Source organism: Rhinolophus ferrumequinum, chromosome 7, assembly GCF_004115265.2.
Source record: "Rhinolophus ferrumequinum isolate MPI-CBG mRhiFer1 chromosome 7, mRhiFer1_v1.p, whole genome shotgun sequence".
NCBI classification, from domain to species: Eukaryota; Metazoa; Chordata; class Mammalia; order Chiroptera; family Rhinolophidae; genus Rhinolophus; species Rhinolophus ferrumequinum.
Genome location: NC_046290.1, coordinates 87,480,681 through 87,498,951, shown reverse-complemented (window position 1 = coordinate 87,498,951; position 18,271 = coordinate 87,480,681). Strand labels below are relative to the sequence as shown.

Sequence of the window (18,271 nt, the reverse complement as noted above, 5' to 3'; positions counted from 1 at the left end):
ATTTTTAGCCTTATCTTTTTTAATTTATTAAATTTATTGGGGTGACATTGATTAGTAAAATTACATAGGTTTCAAGAGTACAATTCTATAATACATCATCTATATCTCACATTGTGCATTAACCACCCAGAGTCAGTGCTCCTTCCATCACCATAAATTTGACAGCCTTATCTGTATTATTGCTTTCCTTCTTGCTTTTTTTTTTCAATTCATTCTTGTTTCAGTCTCTTTTTTTGTTTTATTGGATAAATGATTTAGAACGATAAATTCCCTCTAAGTACTACTTTAGCTTCCACAATTTTTGAAAATTTTCAGTGTTCAAATTTCGTTCTTAGTATTTTTAAATTTCTCTTATGTTTCTTTCTTTAACCCAGGAGTCATTTGCAGTGAGTTTTTTAGCTTTCAGCTAATGAGAATGGGGTGGGGAGTGTTGTTCTTTTGTTTTGTACTTCAGTTATTTATTATTACATTATGGTAAAAAAAAAAAAAACTAAAAAAAACTATAGTCTTGATGATATTGAGTCTTTGAAATTATAGCATTTTTGTGGCTTAATACATGGTTAATTTTTGCAAACATGTACCTGTGGGTATATAAAAATAAACTGCCATATATTGATTGTGTAGTTCATAATTTCTTATCTTTACTTTTTTTCATGCTTGATCTGTCAGTTTCTGAGAGGGGCATATAAAATTTCTGACTACAGTTGTTGATTTATTCATTTCTCCCTTTAGTACTATTGGTAGCTGCTTTGTGTGAGGCAATATTTATAAACTTATCTTTATCATTATATGTTCTGGATGTATTGTTCCTCTTATATATTCTGCTTGTCCATTTTGATGTTTTAAAATACTCTTTTGTCTGAATTATTAATAAACATTTCTGCATCCTTTAATGTCTCCTGTAGACAGCATACTACTAAATATTCTTTTTAAAATTTAACCTGAAAATCTCTATCTTCGGATTGGTGAGTTTAAGCCATTTATATTTATTTTATTATTATGTTGGGTCTTAACTCCACATCTTATTTCATGTCTCATTATTTTTCCTTGTGATCTCATATTCTCCTGGGGATCTTGACTACCTTGGCTACTGATGTGTACACACCATGGGGGGGAACTAAATGCCAGCCCCAGTGGAGAGGGTGGGCCACACACCTGGGGAGGGAGAGTCTCTGGTGCTGCCATTTAGACTTAGCCACTCTCCACTTAAGCAAGTGACCCACACCTTGGGTACATCCGCATAGCTCTATCTTGATACTATTTTCTATGTCCTGTCTGCATGGATTGTCACCAGCTTGCCTTTGAAGCACAGAGGGCTGGGGAGGGAGAAACTGCATGGCTGGCAGATCTGCCTGCACACATATTCTATGCACCTGCCCTCTTGAAGATGGAATGCAGCCGTAATGGTACCCCACTGACCTGGTAGCACTGGGCTGGCACTGCTCCTCTCTGTTTTTTCGGATGTGATGAAGCAGGCAACGATCCATCCAAAAGTACTATATAGGAGAGAGAAAAGGACACGACACCCCCCCCCCCAATACCTGTCCCCACGGTGTGGCATGCAGACCTCCACCCACACCTTTGGTAGTCTGTGTGTGTGTTTCTTATATTCTTTTCTCAGATTCACCACCCATTCTCTCACTTCTTTTGCACTTCCAGGGGTGATGGGGGAGGGGCAGGAGTCAAGAGTCAGGGTAATTTTGCCACCTTATCTGCCATCTCAAAAAGTCCTTCTCAGAGCCCTGGCATTGCTGTGGGGGACAGAGCCTAGAAGGAGACCCGCATCCTTGTACCTGGTGCCCCAACTCCATTCAGCCACTTTACCTCTCTTTATGGAGTGGTGATCTGGTTGAAGTCTATTAGGTCCTTTCTTATTCTAAAAATCTTGGAAACCTCATCTGGCTCTCTGGCTCTTAGGGACCCTGTGTTTGCAAAGGACAATGAAGTGCTTGGCAGGAAATGATCTGTGCAGTGTGGGTCTGTCCTGTATAAAAATGACTAACCACATACTCTGCTGGCACTGTCCCTCACCTCCCAGTTTCCAGAAAGGAGGCATCTGTGACTTTCAACCCAGCTGCAAATAAGTAACACTTAGTAGACATATGAACTGCATTTTATTCTCAGAAAGGGCCTAAAAGCTGCTGACATTAGGATTTTTATTAAGTCAATCTTGAGATTTGTGAGAGAAAACATCTGAGAGCTGCTGTGAGAGCAACTCTGCAGAATACCCATCACAGACCAGCCAGTGCCACTGAGGCCCCTCGAGGCCAGGCAGGCGGCAGAGAGGCCTGCGATGAGGACGCCCCCAGTGATGAGCAAGTGGCATTATTTTACAGTATAACACTTAGAACTATGTTTTCCTGCACTTTAAACAGGAAGCCCAAACTGGCTTTTGGGAAATTTGCAAATAACTTTGCTAACATACATATGTACTCCTACAGAGCTCAAAAATGTCACTGGCTTTTCTCCTTCATTTACCTTCCTTTTCATTGTCCCTGCCTAGTACATGCAGGGCCAACCACATTTGATGCCTCCGATACAGCAGCTGTTGGTGCCAGGCAGCACAGGACACCACTCAGAGCTTACCCTCTGCAGGGCCTCTCAGCACCTCAGGGTTACATGCAAACCTGACCCCAGGCCCCGGAGACAGATTAAGGGGTGTGCATAGTAAGTGAGCGAAAACTCTCGTGTAGATCTATTCTGTGGCCTCTGTGACCGCCCTGGGCTCGGTCCTTGTGGGCAATGTCTTAAGCAAAATTAGCAATCCTAGGATAGGAGGTCTGTGCGTGAGGAGAAACTCCCAAAGGCACACACCATCCTGGAAGCAGTGGCGCAGCCCCTCTGGGCTCACTCAACAATGCGTAGGCAGCTCTGGCTGGAGCGCTGCGGCATCCTTGCAAGTCCTGGGCCTGGACCTCCTGCCTCAGAAGCCTGTGCTGGCTGGAGAAGAAAGAATCTAACATTCGGTAATAAACCTACTTCAACCCAGATGAGAAGGGCTAGGAATCAGACTCAGGCAAGGTCTACAAAGACTAACAGACTTTCAAACACGCACCCAAGCCGTTCCACGCTGTCGCTGCCGCTGGTGTGGCCGCCTCCCGGCCCAGAGACCGAGACGCCAATTGTCCACGGTGTGAGTGAAACTCGACGTGTTCCCTGCCACGAAGATGGAGGGGCCTTTGTCCGTGTTCGGCGACCGCAGCACTGGGGAGGCGATCCGCTCCCAGAACGTTATGGCTGCAGCTTCTATTGCCAATATTGTAAAAAGTTCTCTTGGTCCAGTTGGCTTGGATAAAATGTTGGTGGATGATATTGGTGATGTAACCATTACTAATGATGGTGCCACCATCCTGAAGTTACTGGAGGTAGAACATCCTGCAACTAAAGTTCTTTGTGAGCTAGCTGATCTGCAAGACAAAGAAGTGGGAGATGGAACTACCTCTGTGGTAATTATTGCAGCAGAACTTCTTAAAAATGCAGATGAACTAGTCAAACAGAAAATTCATCCCACATCAGTTATTAGTGGCTATCGACTTGCTTGCAAGGAAGCAGTGCGTTATATCAGTGAAAATCTAATTATTAACACAGATGATCTTGGAAGGGATTGCCTGATTAATGCTGCTAAGACATCCATGTCATCCAAAGTCCTTGGAATGAATGGTGATTTCTTTGCTAATATGGTAGTAGATGCTGTACTTGCTACTAAATACACAGATGCAAGAGGCCAGCCTCGCTATCCAGTCACTTCCATTAATATTCTGAAAGCCCACGGGAGAAGTCAGATGGAGAGCCTGCTCATCAATGGCTATGCACTCAACTGTGTGGTGGGATCCCAGGGCATGCCCAAGAGAATAGTTAATGCAAAAATTGCTTGCCTTGACTTCAGCCTGCAAAAAACAAAAATGAAGCTTGGTGTACAGGTAGTTATTACAGACCCTGAAAAACTGGACCAGATTAGACAGAGAGAATCAGATATCACCAAGGAGCGAATCCAGAAGATCCTGGCAACTGGTGCTAATGTTATTCTAACCACTGGGGGAATTGATGACATGTGTCTCAAGTATTTTGTGGAGACTGGCGCTATGGCAGTTAGAAGAGTTTTAAAAAAGGATCTTAAACGCATTGCTAAAGCTTCTGGAGCAACTATTCTGTCAACCCTGGCCAATTTGGAAGGCGAAGAAACTTTTGAAGCCTCCATGTTGGGACAAGCAGAAGAGGTGGTCCAGGAGAGAATTTGTGATGATGAACTGATCTTGATCAAAAACACTAAGGCTCGTACATCTGCGTCAATTATCTTACGTGGGGCAAACGATTTCATGTGTGATGAGATGGAGCGCTCCTTACATGATGCTCTGTGTGTGGTGAAGAGAGTTTTGGAGTCAAAATCTGTGGTTCCAGGTGGGGGCGCAGTAGAAGCAGCCCTTTCCATATACCTCGAAAACTATGCAACCAGCATGGGCTCTCGGGAACAGCTTGCTATTGCAGAGTTTGCAAGATCTCTCCTTGTTATTCCTAATACACTGGCAGTTAATGCTGCCCAAGACTCCACTGATCTGGTTGCAAAGTTAAGAGCTTTTCATAATGAGGCTCAAGTCAACCCAGAACGCAAAAATCTAAAATGGATTGGTCTTGATCTGGTCAATGGTAAACCTCGAGACAACAAACAAGCAGGTGTGTTTGAACCAACCATAGTTAAAGTAAAGAGCTTGAAATTTGCAACAGAAGCTGCAATTACCATTCTTCGGATTGATGATCTTATTAAATTACATCCAGAAAGCAAAGATGATAAACATGGAGGTTATGAAGATGCTGTTCATTCAGGAGCCCTTGATGACTGATCAGATTTCTTTTATTTATAACAATGTTAGCTGCAGTTGTCTTGTACCTTCCGTATTACACATTAAAGTACAATGAGCTGTCAAAAAAAAAAAAAAAAAAAAAAAAAAAAAAAAAAAAAAAAAAAAAAACACGCACCCAAGATACAACTTAAATAGGGTCCCACCAGACTAAGATGAAACTATATGAGTGTCAAAAAAGAATAACGACTACACTGAATTGTTATGCATCATCTGTGTTAAAATTCATGAGTTTATAATGATACTTTAAAAAAACAAAAAACACCTTAGATGGTGGAGTAGATAAACACTGGGCCTGCTTCCTTCCCGGAACACATTAAAATTACAACTAAATTATAGAACAATCAGCCTGGAGTGCTATCTGAAGTCTGGCTGAACAGAAGTGTTATAACTAAGGATATAATCTGGGCCTGTACTGGAGCCCTTCCCAAGGGGCCCCAGAAACAACATACTTGGAAGTTGGCTTCAGACCACAGCAGAGCACTGCCCAATTACCCCCACAAGTGGCACACACAAAGGGTGGTCTCTATAGGCACCAGATCCCACTGGGACAAATCGCACTCAGTGGAATAAGCCTCTCACACAGCAGCACATAAGGTGTGGATGTGGCCAAACCCCACAGCCAGTCAGCCGAAGGTCAATCCCACCCACTGATATGCCAATAGCAATCAAGGCTCAATTATAACAGGAGGGCACAGAACCTGCACAAGGGACACTCCTGGAGCACCCAGTTCAGGTGACCAGGGAGACTCTGCCACTTGGGCCCCATAGGACACCTACTACAAAAGGCCATCCAGCTAAGCCTGGGAGACAGAGCAGATCTAACTAATACATAGAAACAAACACAGAGAGGCAGCCAAAATGAGGAAACAAAGAAATATGTCTCAAGTGAAAGAACAAGAGAAAACTCCAGGAAAAGAACTAAATGAAATGGAGGCAAACAACCTACCAGAGAGGGAGTTCAAAACAATGGTTATAAGGATGCTCAATGAACTTAGGGAAAATAGATGAACTCAGTGAGAACTTCAACAAAGAGATAGTAAGCATAAAAAAGAACACAGAAACCATAAAAAAGAACCAGTCAGAAGTGGAGAATACAATAACTGAAATGAAGACACTAGAAGGAATCACCAGCAGACTAGAGGAAGTGGAAGATCAAATCAGTGATTTGGAAGCTAAGGTAGCAGAAAACACCCAATCAGAACAGCAAAAAGAAAAAAGAATGAAAAAAAAATGAGGATAGTTTAAGAGACTTCTGGGACAACACCAAGCGTAACAGCATTTGCATCATAGGGGTACCAGAAAGAGAAGAGAGAAAGCAAGGGACTGAGAACCTATTTGAAGAAATGATGACTGAAAACTTCCCTAACCTGGTGAAGGAAATAGACATACAAGCCCAGGAAGTGCTGAGAGTCCCAAACAAGGTGAACCCAAATAGGCCCACACCAAGACACGTCATAATTAAAATAGCAAAGGTAAAAGACAAAGAGAATCCTAAAAGCAGCAAGAGAAAGGCAACTCCCATATAAGGGAGCTCCCATAAGATTGTCAGCTGATTTCTCAACAGAAACTTTGTAGACCAGAAGGGACTGGCACAAAATATTCATTGTGATGGAAAGTAAGGACCTACAATCAAGACTATTCAAGGGTATCATTTAAAATCGAAGGACAGATAAAGAGCTTCCTAGACAAGAAAAAGCTAAAGGAGTTCACCAACAAACCAGTATTACAAGGAATCTTAGAGGGACATCTTTAAGATAGAAAAATAAAATAAAATTTACGAATAATGAAATGGCAACAGCTACATATCTATCAACAATTACTTTCAATGCAGATGGATTAAATGCTCCAATCAAAAGACATAGGAGGGCTGAATGGTTAACAAAAGAAACCCTTACATCTGCTGCCTACAAGACTCATTGCAGATGGAAAGACACACACACACACATACAGAAAGTAAAGGGATGGAAAACAGTATTTCATGAAAATGGAAATTTAAAAAAACCAAAAATGCTGGGGTAACAATACTTATACCAGACAAAGTAGACTTTAAAACAAAGACTATAAAAAGAGAGAAAGAAGGACCCAGTAATCCCACTTTAGGGTACTTAGCTGAAGAAATTCAAAATGCTACATCGAGGGGACGTAAGCATCCATTATGTTCATTGCAGCATTGTTTACCATGGCCACGATATGGAGGCAGTGTGGGTGCCCATCAATGGAAGAATGGATAAAGAGGACGTGGTACATACATACAATGGAAAATTGCTCGGCCATGGAAGGCAATGGGTTCTCACCACCTGTGGCGGCATGGATGGACCTGGAGGGTACTGTGCTGAGTGGAGTGTGTCAGACAAAGAAAGACAGATGCAATGGGATCTTGCTTATATGTGGAATCTAAGAACAAAATTAACAAACAAAACAGAAAGAGACTCATAGATACAGAAAACATTTTAATGGTTGCCAGATGGGAGGAGGCCTGGGGGTGTGGGTGAAAAAGGGGAGGGATTAAGACGTACAGATTGGTTGTTACAAAGTATTCATGGGGATATAGGGCATAGCATTATGAATATGGTCAACAATATGGTAATAACTATGTATGGCCCCAGGTGGGTACCAGTCAGGGGGATCACTTCTTAAATTATAAAAATATCTAACCACTATGCTGTACACCTGAAATTAATATAAAATAATATTGAATGTCAATTGTAATTGAAAATTTTAAAAAGGCGGGCAAAGGTGAAGAGGAATCAGAGGTGCAAATTTCCAGGTATAAAACAATTAAGTTATGGGGGTGTAATAATCAATAATACTGTGATAGCACAGTATGGTGTCAAATGGTTGCTGGACTTATCATGGTGATCACTTCTTTAGGTATATGGATGTTGAATAACTACGGTGTACCCCTGAAACTAATATTATATTGTATGTTAGCTATGTTTTTAAAAAAAAACCTTAAAAAAAAAAAAAAAAAACCTCACCAGTCACCTTTGGACATGCTAAAGAACCAAATCACTCTTCTGATACCTGCTTCAAAAACCTATCTTGTGGTGCACTGTACCTGGGGGTATAATTTATGAAAGAACGTTCTTCAGGGAAGACTTACACATGTAGAAATAATGTGGATCTAAATGAAATACTCCATCTGCCTAATGGTCATTAACAGACGCTAACACCATTAGCTGATGGGGAACTTTATAATGGAAGGATCAGACCCTCAACACCTAAACCTACAGATCAATCTTGACGAAAACGAGAAAAGCTGACATTATGTCCCTCTTGATGTGATACAATAGGAAGTACCCAGAGACACCCAGGAGCTATTCTTGCTGAGAAACTGAAGCTGAGTCTGACCAAGCACTGCTGTCATTTGCAGGCACGAGTGGGACAAAGACATTGTTAAATGACGCCACCAGCAGGGCTTCTCACCAGCAGCCCTATCACCACTTAGGGCTGGATAATTCATTTGGAAAACTTATAAACATAGGAACAAATGTAACCTGTGGACCTTGTTTGGATTCTGATTGAGGAAAACAAAATGTAAAAAAAAAAAAAAAAAAAATCATGAGACTGGCGGGGAAGAAAACACCCCATGACCTGATAAGACTGGAAGATGCCGGGGAGGCTGTCCCCGGTCAGACAGTCATACGGCTGAGATGAGGCTTCCCACCACCCTCTGGGAACACCGAGGAGAAATGGCCACAAGCTGCCCTGAAGCCCCAACTCTCTACTTCGAGAATGTGTGCGGGTGTACTGACACGCGCCTAGCTGTGTTTTGGGAGGCAGTGGGGTGAGGTACAGTAGTGACAGGGGTTCAGCGTGCTCTGTGGTCCCTCTGCGTGTCACAAGGTGAATCCGGGAAATCCAGGAGGTGCTCAGCTTGCCAGCATAGCTGCCCAGGGGCAGGGAGGTCTGCCTGACAGGACTTCCCAGCCCTGGACCGTAAGTCTTCCCGACTGTTCAGTACTGGTCCAGTGCCCCTGGCAGGCAGGCAGAGGGGCCACTTCAAGGGCACATCCTCTGTGATCCATCCCAACACGGGACAAGGAGAGTGGGCTCCAGGGCCTAACAGAGATGTGCCACCCAAAGGAAGAAAAGAGAAAGCTTTGTGAGTTAAACCCCTCTGTGATCCAAAATGAATTAAAAACATCTAGACAGAGGACCAAAAATGGGGTGGTTCTCCTTAAGGAAAACTTACCAATTTAAGAAGTATTCTGAATCTGAAAATACACCCCCACATACACACACATACATGCATATGTGCACATTAAAGAACTCCTGTCACACACACACACACACACACACACACATACACACACCCTTATAAAAACTCTTTGAGAGGCCAACTCTCATCGTAAATATCAGCAGACCTCAAGGTGAAGTCCTCCGAGACCCCTTTGTCACCTCTCTTCCCCCTCCCATGCCCCGAATTAAGTTCAGTACCACTCAAGAAAGAAATGTCTGGGAACATGGTTGCTTGTGGAGAAAAAGAATGAGGCAGCCAGTGTGAGAAGCAACAGGGAGGATTCAGGGAAGAAGTGCTGAGTGCCCTGCTGGTGCCAGGGGATTGGAGATGCGCAGAGGACACATCTGTCTCCAGAACTTCCTGGTAGCTCTTCTGAACATAGCAGAGGTCACCAGCCCCACATGGGGACCATTTGCCATATGATACAAATCAATTAATGGGTAGCACATATGGTCACTCTCCTGCTCCTTCCATCTTCTTGGAACTGAACGAGGCCCTTCACACAACAGCCTTCTGGAAACCTGTCAGGATCCTTGCTTCCCCCAGAGCCTGTACAGTGGCATTAACTTGTTTCCCAATTATAACCATCCAAAGTCAGTCATGTCCGGTCAACCATTGCCTACTGAGTCTGTTGAAGAGAAAACATTGAAAAACAAATTGCTTAATAGCAAGGCGCCCTGTGGTACCCCATTACAGGTTTGCTCTCGTTACTGTAACTTAGGATTCACAACCAAGGATGACAAAAGCACCCTACGGCTTTCTTTTATTTCATAATTCAGTGTTTGCCAACCTTCCATCATTCGCTTTGAGAAAGAGCTGCCAAAGATGTGTAGTGACTTCTAGCAACCTGGGTGGGGAGAAGGGATTCCATCCTGGCTGGTGCCAGAAGCTTTGGCTGGTGACAGATCCTTCAAGCTCCTTCCCCAGCTGAAGGGTTGAATTAGTCTTTAAATAAAAACCTGAAGTCCACCTATCGCCGTTATCAAGGACAGCGCGATCCTGTCGTCTCAGTTCCAGGATCAAGCACGGAGTCCATGCTCAGCATTTGTGCCGAGCACCACGGGAGGACAGCTCCGATTCAGCGGCATGCAGGCCCCAAGCATGGAGAGAGCACTAAGGAGAAGGATGGCCGACTGGCACAAGCCAGATTTTCTCAGTGTTTGGGTCTCAGTGGAAAACTCGGAAGTGATTGCCAAACGTGTTCCAGAAATCCTCTTATTTCCCGTTGGAGCGCTGAGCACACCGAGCACCTCAACAGTCACTGTCATCTTTGGTTTCAAACAGGGGCAAAAGCAGCAGTGTGGCCGACCTGTCACAAGTACTGACAGAGTTCCCAAATGCCTCCTTCCTGTCAGAAAAAGAGATCCAACAGGGACATGGCACGTCCACAGGGTGGGCACAAGCCCCATGACTGAAATGTTTGAATGATTTGGAACACATCATACGGTGGAGACCACGCCAGCGGAGAGCTGGCATTGGTCTAAAATGGAGAAATCCAAGCGCTCATTCCAGAGCATCTAACTGGGAAACAGTCGTCTTCCCTCAATAGAATATTCAATTTTCAAAGGGGAAAAAGCAGAGCTTGCTCTTCATCAAACTGAGCGTTGTTTTACAAGTCTCCAGCCGAGTGCAGGGTGGGAGTGGGGGTGCGTTATGAGCCCCTCTCGGGTATGGGTTTCTCTTTGCGGGAAACACACACACTGAGTCTATCTTTGGGCAGCTTAAGACCCAGACTCAGAATTTCCAGGTGCTTCCAGGTTCCAGCCCAAGTGCCACCAGTGACAGCAGGCACAAGCACATCTCTGAGAACCTCAGGACCCTGAATTCCACCCAGCTGGCCGGGTGAACATGATAGACCTCGGCAAGTTCCCCTTCCACTGACACCCTCCATCCACCCTGGACCCTTGAATGGAGTGCCTGTGAATGTCGAGTCCAGGACCAGTGAGGAGACCAGGGAAACCAGCTGGGCTGCGTGCAGGGCCTGTGGCGCCTGCTGTTGCCCACGTGGATTCCCCCTGGAATCTGATCACTCCGGCCCGTCCTCCACCTGCACACGGGCACCCTCCCTGGCTGGGGTTTGGACGAATTGATCCAGGGCTAGCACAAAATGGCCCTTAGGACCACCTGCTGTATCCCTTAGCTAATACTACGCCAGGTGGTGATCAATTTTCAATAAACTCAAATAATCCTAATAGGAAGTCAAAGAATTTGAACAAAGTGTAATCACACTTGTCATGACTTGGGGGGTTTCTGCAGCTGAGCTCTTCCAAGGCTGTCATCTTGGAAACTCTGCCTCCAACTGGACAAATCCTTCCTAACGGCCATTTCCCATAAGAGACCGGTTGCCCCTGAAGCCTGCTGGGTGCGGTCCTTCCTTTTAGAAACGCACTTAGCAGGGCTGTAGGTTTCCGGATTTGTGTGGCTATTTGATTGATGCCCGCACTGAGCTGTAAGCTCCATCATGGTCAGGATGAGATTTCCTTTTACTCAACATTTTGCCAATGCCTGGTACACAGCATGGCATTTAGTTAAGTGCTTAATAAATATTTGTTGAATTCATATTTATTCATGACATGAGTAAAATGTGATGCTTCCAGTCGTCTCAATAGCCTTCCTTGTTTAACCATTCAATTGACCAGGAGAAATGTTAACTCTGACCAACAGTTTTCACTTGTAGACTTACTTACATATAGTACTAACAGCAGCGAACAACCCTGTCATTTCATCAGTCTCGCCTTCCTTCCCAGTTCCCCTAATCAAAAAATTTGAAGTAATCATTAGTTTTAAATTCCTATTTACTTATTTAAACCTACGATTATATATTGGTATAATCTTTCCACATGATCTAATTTAATTCTCCCATCAATTCTCAGTAACAGGACTTTTAGTCTCAATGTACAGATAAGCAAACCGAGAAGCAGGAATGTCAGCTTTTTCAGGACCACACCACTAAGTGACAGCAACTTAGTGTCCTAGCTGCTGCTCTTATCAGCGGCTTCCCATTCACAGAGCTAGTTCAAGGGCAAAAGCAGTGCTGCTCTTCAGTCTATTTGCAGCCTGTCTATGGAGAAGGCCCATCCGCATGGGAAAGTACAAGTTTGGGACATAACCCATGACTACGTGGCATGTTTTTTAAAGAATGGTTAATTATCATTAAAAAAAATTTTTTTAATGTCCTTTGTAATTAATCAGAGCTGAATCACCAGTTCCAATAATTCCTGTTATTCATAGTCTTCCTGCACTGCCCACTAGGATAACTGGGTGTGTGTGCTTGGGTCATTTTTAACAATTTCCAGACACATGTTGCTTCATTGAGGCCCAACCTGCTTTCGACGGCTTGTCTGGTCCTCCACCCCCATTTAGCTTATCTAACACTGACTACCCCCCACAGGAGACTTAAATCAGAATGCTTCATTCCCTCCCTGATGTCGGGCGAAGTGCGTCCAGAAACACAGCCCGCTAGGGAAAGGGCAGTGTGCAGGCGGCTCTGTCAGAAGTGCAGTGGGAGGGAGACCAGCAGAGCAGGACCTCGGCTGTGGAGGCGCAAGGCCTTGCCCACTCTGGACTCAGTGACGTCTCTAGGGGCTGAGAGGCACAAATCGCCTCGTCTAGATGAAAGCCTTTTCTAAACTGCACCGTGCAAATCATATTTATTACATTTGCCGTTAATTTGAAGAACATTTGAAACAACAAAGATTTAAAATAGGGATTTGGCGATTATCTGACAGTTGAAATTGTTCCCGTTCATTTGGACAATGAATAGCAGGACCATTTCATTTGTAAATGATGTAAATGATTTTCAGACAGCTGCCCAGGATAGCGGAAGAGGCATAGCTGTCAAAGATACAGACCTGTGTGATCAGACTGAGTTCTCAAGAAAACAACTGGGTCCCCGACCTTGGTCTTCCTGCTGCTTGGCTGCACAGTGCCTGGCAAACCAAATCCACCCCCCCCCCCCGGCCCCCGTGAATGGCTGAAGGAATGACTGAGTGAATAAATGACTTAACCTCTGCACACTGGCACCCCACCGGCAAAACAAGGAATACTACCACGCACCCAGCGTGGTGCTGAAAGCTTTAAGGTAACGTGACACCTGGCTTTGCCAACATTCAACTGATCCTTTCCCTTTCTCCCTTCTCCCCATTTTTGGATCTTACGTTGCTTTTCTCTTCTCCTCCTCCATGAGAATAAAACTATTCCATGTGTAAAGTGGTATTTTGTGCTCTCTACACAGTGTCAGAGCAGCCTGCATTTCCAGAACCCTACCACCACCAGTTTCTTAGTTGGGTCCCCAAAAGTTCCCCCAAGTACATGACACAACTTCAGGCTCCTATGGGAATTTATGGCATGAGGTCACCCTGAGTCACCCAAAACACCCCACTCTGGTGCCCTAACCCTTCCTTCTCCACAAAAGGACCCTTCCCAGCTTTGTGAACAGATACACCACTTTCCCTGGTGACTCCATGGCTGCACCTCTCAGAGTTCAGTCCAGACCCTCTATCTATGACACTGAATGGTGAGAACTATGCAACAGGAACTCAGTGAATGTTTTCAGCTCTTGTTTTTGCCAAGGTTCAAATTTCCTAACAATTTTTCTCTTAGCAGAACAAAACCTTGAGAAATGATCTAATCAGGCAGCTGGGAAAATGGTCCATAGGAAAATTTGGCGCCGGGAGGAGCTCGGGTTCAGTCCCTTGTTGACACCCGGTGGAAGACAGCGTAACAAAGGAGTGGGGAGCTGGCAGCTAAGGGGAAGGCTGGGTCACGATCCCAGGCTTTGGAAGAGAACACACCAGCTGCCAGGCGCTCAGTCAAAACGGAGTACTGCTCAAAGGCGGGGTGAGCTGGGAGCCTTCCTGGCTCAGATTGTAAAGAACGGAGGGAGAAAGAGAAAGAACAAAAAGGAACAAGTGACTTGGGACTCAGTTTGGCAAACTAGATAATAAACAAGTCCTCTGAAGATCCCTCTGTCAGGAAGCTAGAAAGCCAGGTTCTGCCAGAGCTGAGACCTACTCACACAATGAGACATCTGTGTCCCTCTGGTGTGGTCACATAGCGGCCACTTTGGCTAAACTTAAGTCACGGGACACAGGATTATATGGAAGGGGGTTGTGGAAATACCCGAGTGTATTCAACAGACCAAACCAGATAGTTTGAAAAGAATTAGCCAGGTTGAGTCACAAAACACTGAGGAAAACTAAATACTCGTGAAGGTACATGTGCAATTATATGGGGAGGTCTGCACCCAAAGCTGGATCCACAAACGCAGAATGCTGGCAGATGCTGGTGGCAGAGAGGGCTAGGGTACACAGCTGTGGGCCACGTGGGTCATGAAAGAAGGCTTAAGTGGCAAATGAGGGTTTTCTTATTTCACATCAAAGAAATCAACACCAATATTGAAGAAAATGGCATACAAAATGCAGAGAAACCTTTTGGATCCACAGACTGGGGGCCCACCCATGTGAAGAACACACAGCCCAAGTATAAAAACCACTGAAATGGAACAAGAGCTGCATTTCTCTAAGCACAAACGTGGCTGGCACTTCAAGGGAGAATTCTGATGCAGATCGGTGGAGGGAGCACTGACAGAATAAGTCTAGGCGAGTGCGTGTTTTATTGTTATAAAGTAATTAAGGTACGGAGCAGGCTGCCTCCCTAAACTGAGACGTGCATTTTGTCTCTGGAGAAATGTCAGCACAAGACAGGATTTACTGTGCTGGTGAAAGTGAGGGGAAACACGAGTGTGGGAGTGAGAGGTAGGAGGGAGGAAGTGAAGGGATTTCACACCCTGGGTCTGGTGCAGGTCTCCAGGGCCAAGGGACTACCTTCTACCTCCGGAATATTCTCTGCCCTCACTCTGACCCTCCAAAACAGCAAAGGAGCATCCACTCCCAGGATTGTTCTCTCAATTAGCTATTCTTCCCGTTCAACACTTAATGTGAAACACTCCAACAACCTGAAATATCTTTTGAATTTCACACATATTTTGCCTAAATGGTTTCCTCATTCCCCTCAATTTGGCTCTGAACATCCCTCTAGTAAGGCCGGCAAATGGCAGAAACAGAAACAGAATTCACTGCCTCCTTTGGTGCCTTTTTTTTTTTCTTTTTTTTTTTTTGGTAGGAGAGGGAAGAAGAGCCAGTCCCCATTTCAGAATTCTGGGTTTTGCCACCTAAGTATCGTGGGAATACCAGAACCTTACTTCAGGGGCTCAAAAGTTTGAACCCTAACCTACTTTCCTGTGGTGGTACCTCCTAAAATTCATATCCATGTTGCTACTTCATGCAATAGAACTAAAAAGATCTGCATTTTGTTTAGAAATCAATAATCCAGAGGCATGGATTATTTAAAGATTCTTTTCAATTTCTCATTTTGTTTTTCACCTGTATTTTGGCCAGAAAGAGAAGGGGTATTCAAATAAATTTCTTTGTAAATTTAAGATTTGATGAAAGGGATGGTGGGTAAGCGATTGAAACCAAGAGAAACAAGACTTAGGATAAGCATCTCACAAATACACACAGATGCAAATCAATGTATCTATGTATGATGGCAGTCTAAACTGACAAGGGCAACCTTCCCTCCTTCCACTACAAAACTGATAAAATGTAACTACATTTTTGTTGTACTATAGAGCCAAGCTTAAAAGAACAAGAAATGTCCAAGTGACACAAAGGAACAAAGAACTAAACTGGAAGTCTGAAATACAGGCTCGGGCGCTGGGAGTTGGGAATAGGAAACCTGGCTGTGAATCAGCCAGGAGCAGACCTAGCTCAGGGGCTGCTGCATAAAGCACAGAACCCAGTGTTGCCAGCCAGCCCAGAGCAACGGCAAACTTCAGTTTTAGGGGCTTAGGGGCGTTACCTGTGAAAAACAGTGCAACCAGGTACAGTATCGTAGTGAATTTTCACTGCCACGTGAGAGAACAATAAAAAAGGTCTGAACCAGTACAATCACTGGGGAGCTGGCACAGGAAACCTCCAAATTACTCCATAGCAACACCATCAAAACCTGGGACAAGGACTTCTCACAAAATTAACAACTCTTGCTGAAGATGAGTTCACAATCCTAAAAACCCCATGATGAAGCAAACGTACCATTGCAGAATCAGCAGAAGCCACTAACAGAAAAATTAGCATCCCTAAGAATGTAAGAAAAAAAGAACTAATTAGAAACTGTAAAATAAATGATTATAATGGTTTTTAAAAGAATAGAAACTATAATGAAAAAATTAAGTTGAAAAAAGAAAGGCCAACTTTGAAAAAAAATCAACGGCAACCTCAGAAATGAGAAAGTATAGTCATCAATGAAATCAGAAACTCAATGGGTGGGACAAACAGCTTACACAGGGCTCAGGACAGAATCAGTGAGATAAATACAAAGCAGTTACTGAGAATACAGCATAGAAAAATCTAAAACATGAAAGAGGACCCACAAGGGCAGAACAGCAAAGAGAGGTAATATTCAACAAAATAAGAAATACATCCAGAATTTCCTTAGTGAAGAAAACTGAGATGAAAGCTGAACAAGAGGAATAAAAATAAATCTGAATAAAAATAGTGGTGAAAATACAATAATCAAAGATATAATGGGGAGAGATGAACTCATGCTTGTTATAAAATAGTTCAATAATGCAGGAATGCCTTTTTGTATGTTATATCTCCAACCTCCACTGATAAGTAGACACATTAATACACAGAGGCAGCCTGTGCTCTGAACCTCTGCCTCTCTAATGGTCTGTGGAAGAGCCGTAGGTGCAGCTCACTTCTAGAAACCTCAATTTCATCTAAAGTTTGTCAGTCTGAATAGACTAAATTTACCGCCCACACAGCCAGAGGCACAAACCTGAGCCCTGGATTTTTACTCTAAATTTCACTAGAGTGTATACTATTCTTCTGCATTACAACTGCCAATTTCTCTTAATTTCTAACTGATTAAAGTGTTGATTTCTATAACCTAATTTAGCCAGCAACCAAGTACCTGGAGCGCTTTCTGATGACAAGAACCCCATCTTGTGGCAAAGTTCTGCAGTCAGGTCTGGACATGCACTGCTTTGCCATTCCCATTCTGAAGATAAATCTGCGTTGAGAAGTTATCACTTTATTTGCTTCACCAGACAAAATTTCCAACTGAGCATTTATCTTGTGTCTGCAATGGCACCAGAGAATGCAGTAAATCTGCAGAGCACAGTAGTTCTGGGACTTTGTGAGTTATTTTCCAGTGAAAGCTGGTAGTCTGCACAGCTTACTGCAGGAATATTTTAAGAGAAAAGCAAACACTGACTGTGGGTTAGCTTCTGAAATGTTATCATCTGTTGGATATGGTTCAGATATTCCACTTTCTACAAGATGAATTCACTTAGCTAAAGCAATCACAAGACAAAAATTCCCGAAACGCTTAACAAATGACAGCCTAATTACCACCATACCTAACACAGCTACCCCACATAGCACATGCCGGCCGATTTCATGTTATTCATACCTTACTCCTCTAAAAGGTGGCTTTCAAGCAATCTTTTCCTTATTTTAAAAGACAGTAAAACTAGGTTCTAGAAATATAATCTCCATTTTCCTTTAAAAGAAATACGTTCCTCAGTGTCTTCTCCCACTGTCTCCATGTTCCCATTTTGAAAGGTCTTATTGTTAATAAGCTAAAAAATGGAAAGCACTGAGCGCAAGTTTAAAAAGACAGTAGATTCATATTAAAACAGCTTTTTATTTGTTAATAGTCACATAAGAAATTTAAGCAAGTTACACTATCTTAAAAAAAAACACAACTAACTCATTTTAACTGAAACCCTTCCCTCCCTCTCCCGCCCCCCATTCCCCTCAGGAATTGAGAATCTAAAAGAAGTAACCATAAAACAAAGGTTTGTGGAATCCTTCATCCAGAGTGCTTACATGATTAGGTTAATATTGCCATCTTACAAAATTTCTCTTTTCTATTTTTTTTAAAAAATTTGTAGCCTTGATTGTTTATTACAAAAAAAAAAAAAACAATTCAGTACAAAATTTCGATATATTGAAAAATGCTTTCCCCCTCCCTCACAGCACCGTTATATATAGCAGAGAATGATCAAGAGCAGATTGCTAATCTAGATGGAGCAATCTTCAAATTACGCCCAAACACACAGTGGTTTATTGACCCGACCCTCCCCTTCTCATTTAAAAAA

At 43.4% G+C, this 18,271-nt stretch overlaps 1 protein-coding gene across 1 annotated transcript; it reads left to right on the top strand.

Annotated features, from left to right (window-relative positions):
• Window positions 1–3,066: 3,066 nt before the first annotated feature.
• On the top strand, window positions 3,067–4,920 carry LOC117024420 (T-complex protein 1 subunit alpha). Its single transcript, XM_033109748.1, has one exon. It carries the CDS (start codon window positions 3,168–3,170, stop codon window positions 4,836–4,838), a length of 1,671 nt encoding a protein of 556 aa, XP_032965639.1. The 5' UTR covers window positions 3,067–3,167; the 3' UTR covers window positions 4,839–4,920.
• Window positions 4,921–18,271: the final 13,351 nt, after the last annotated feature.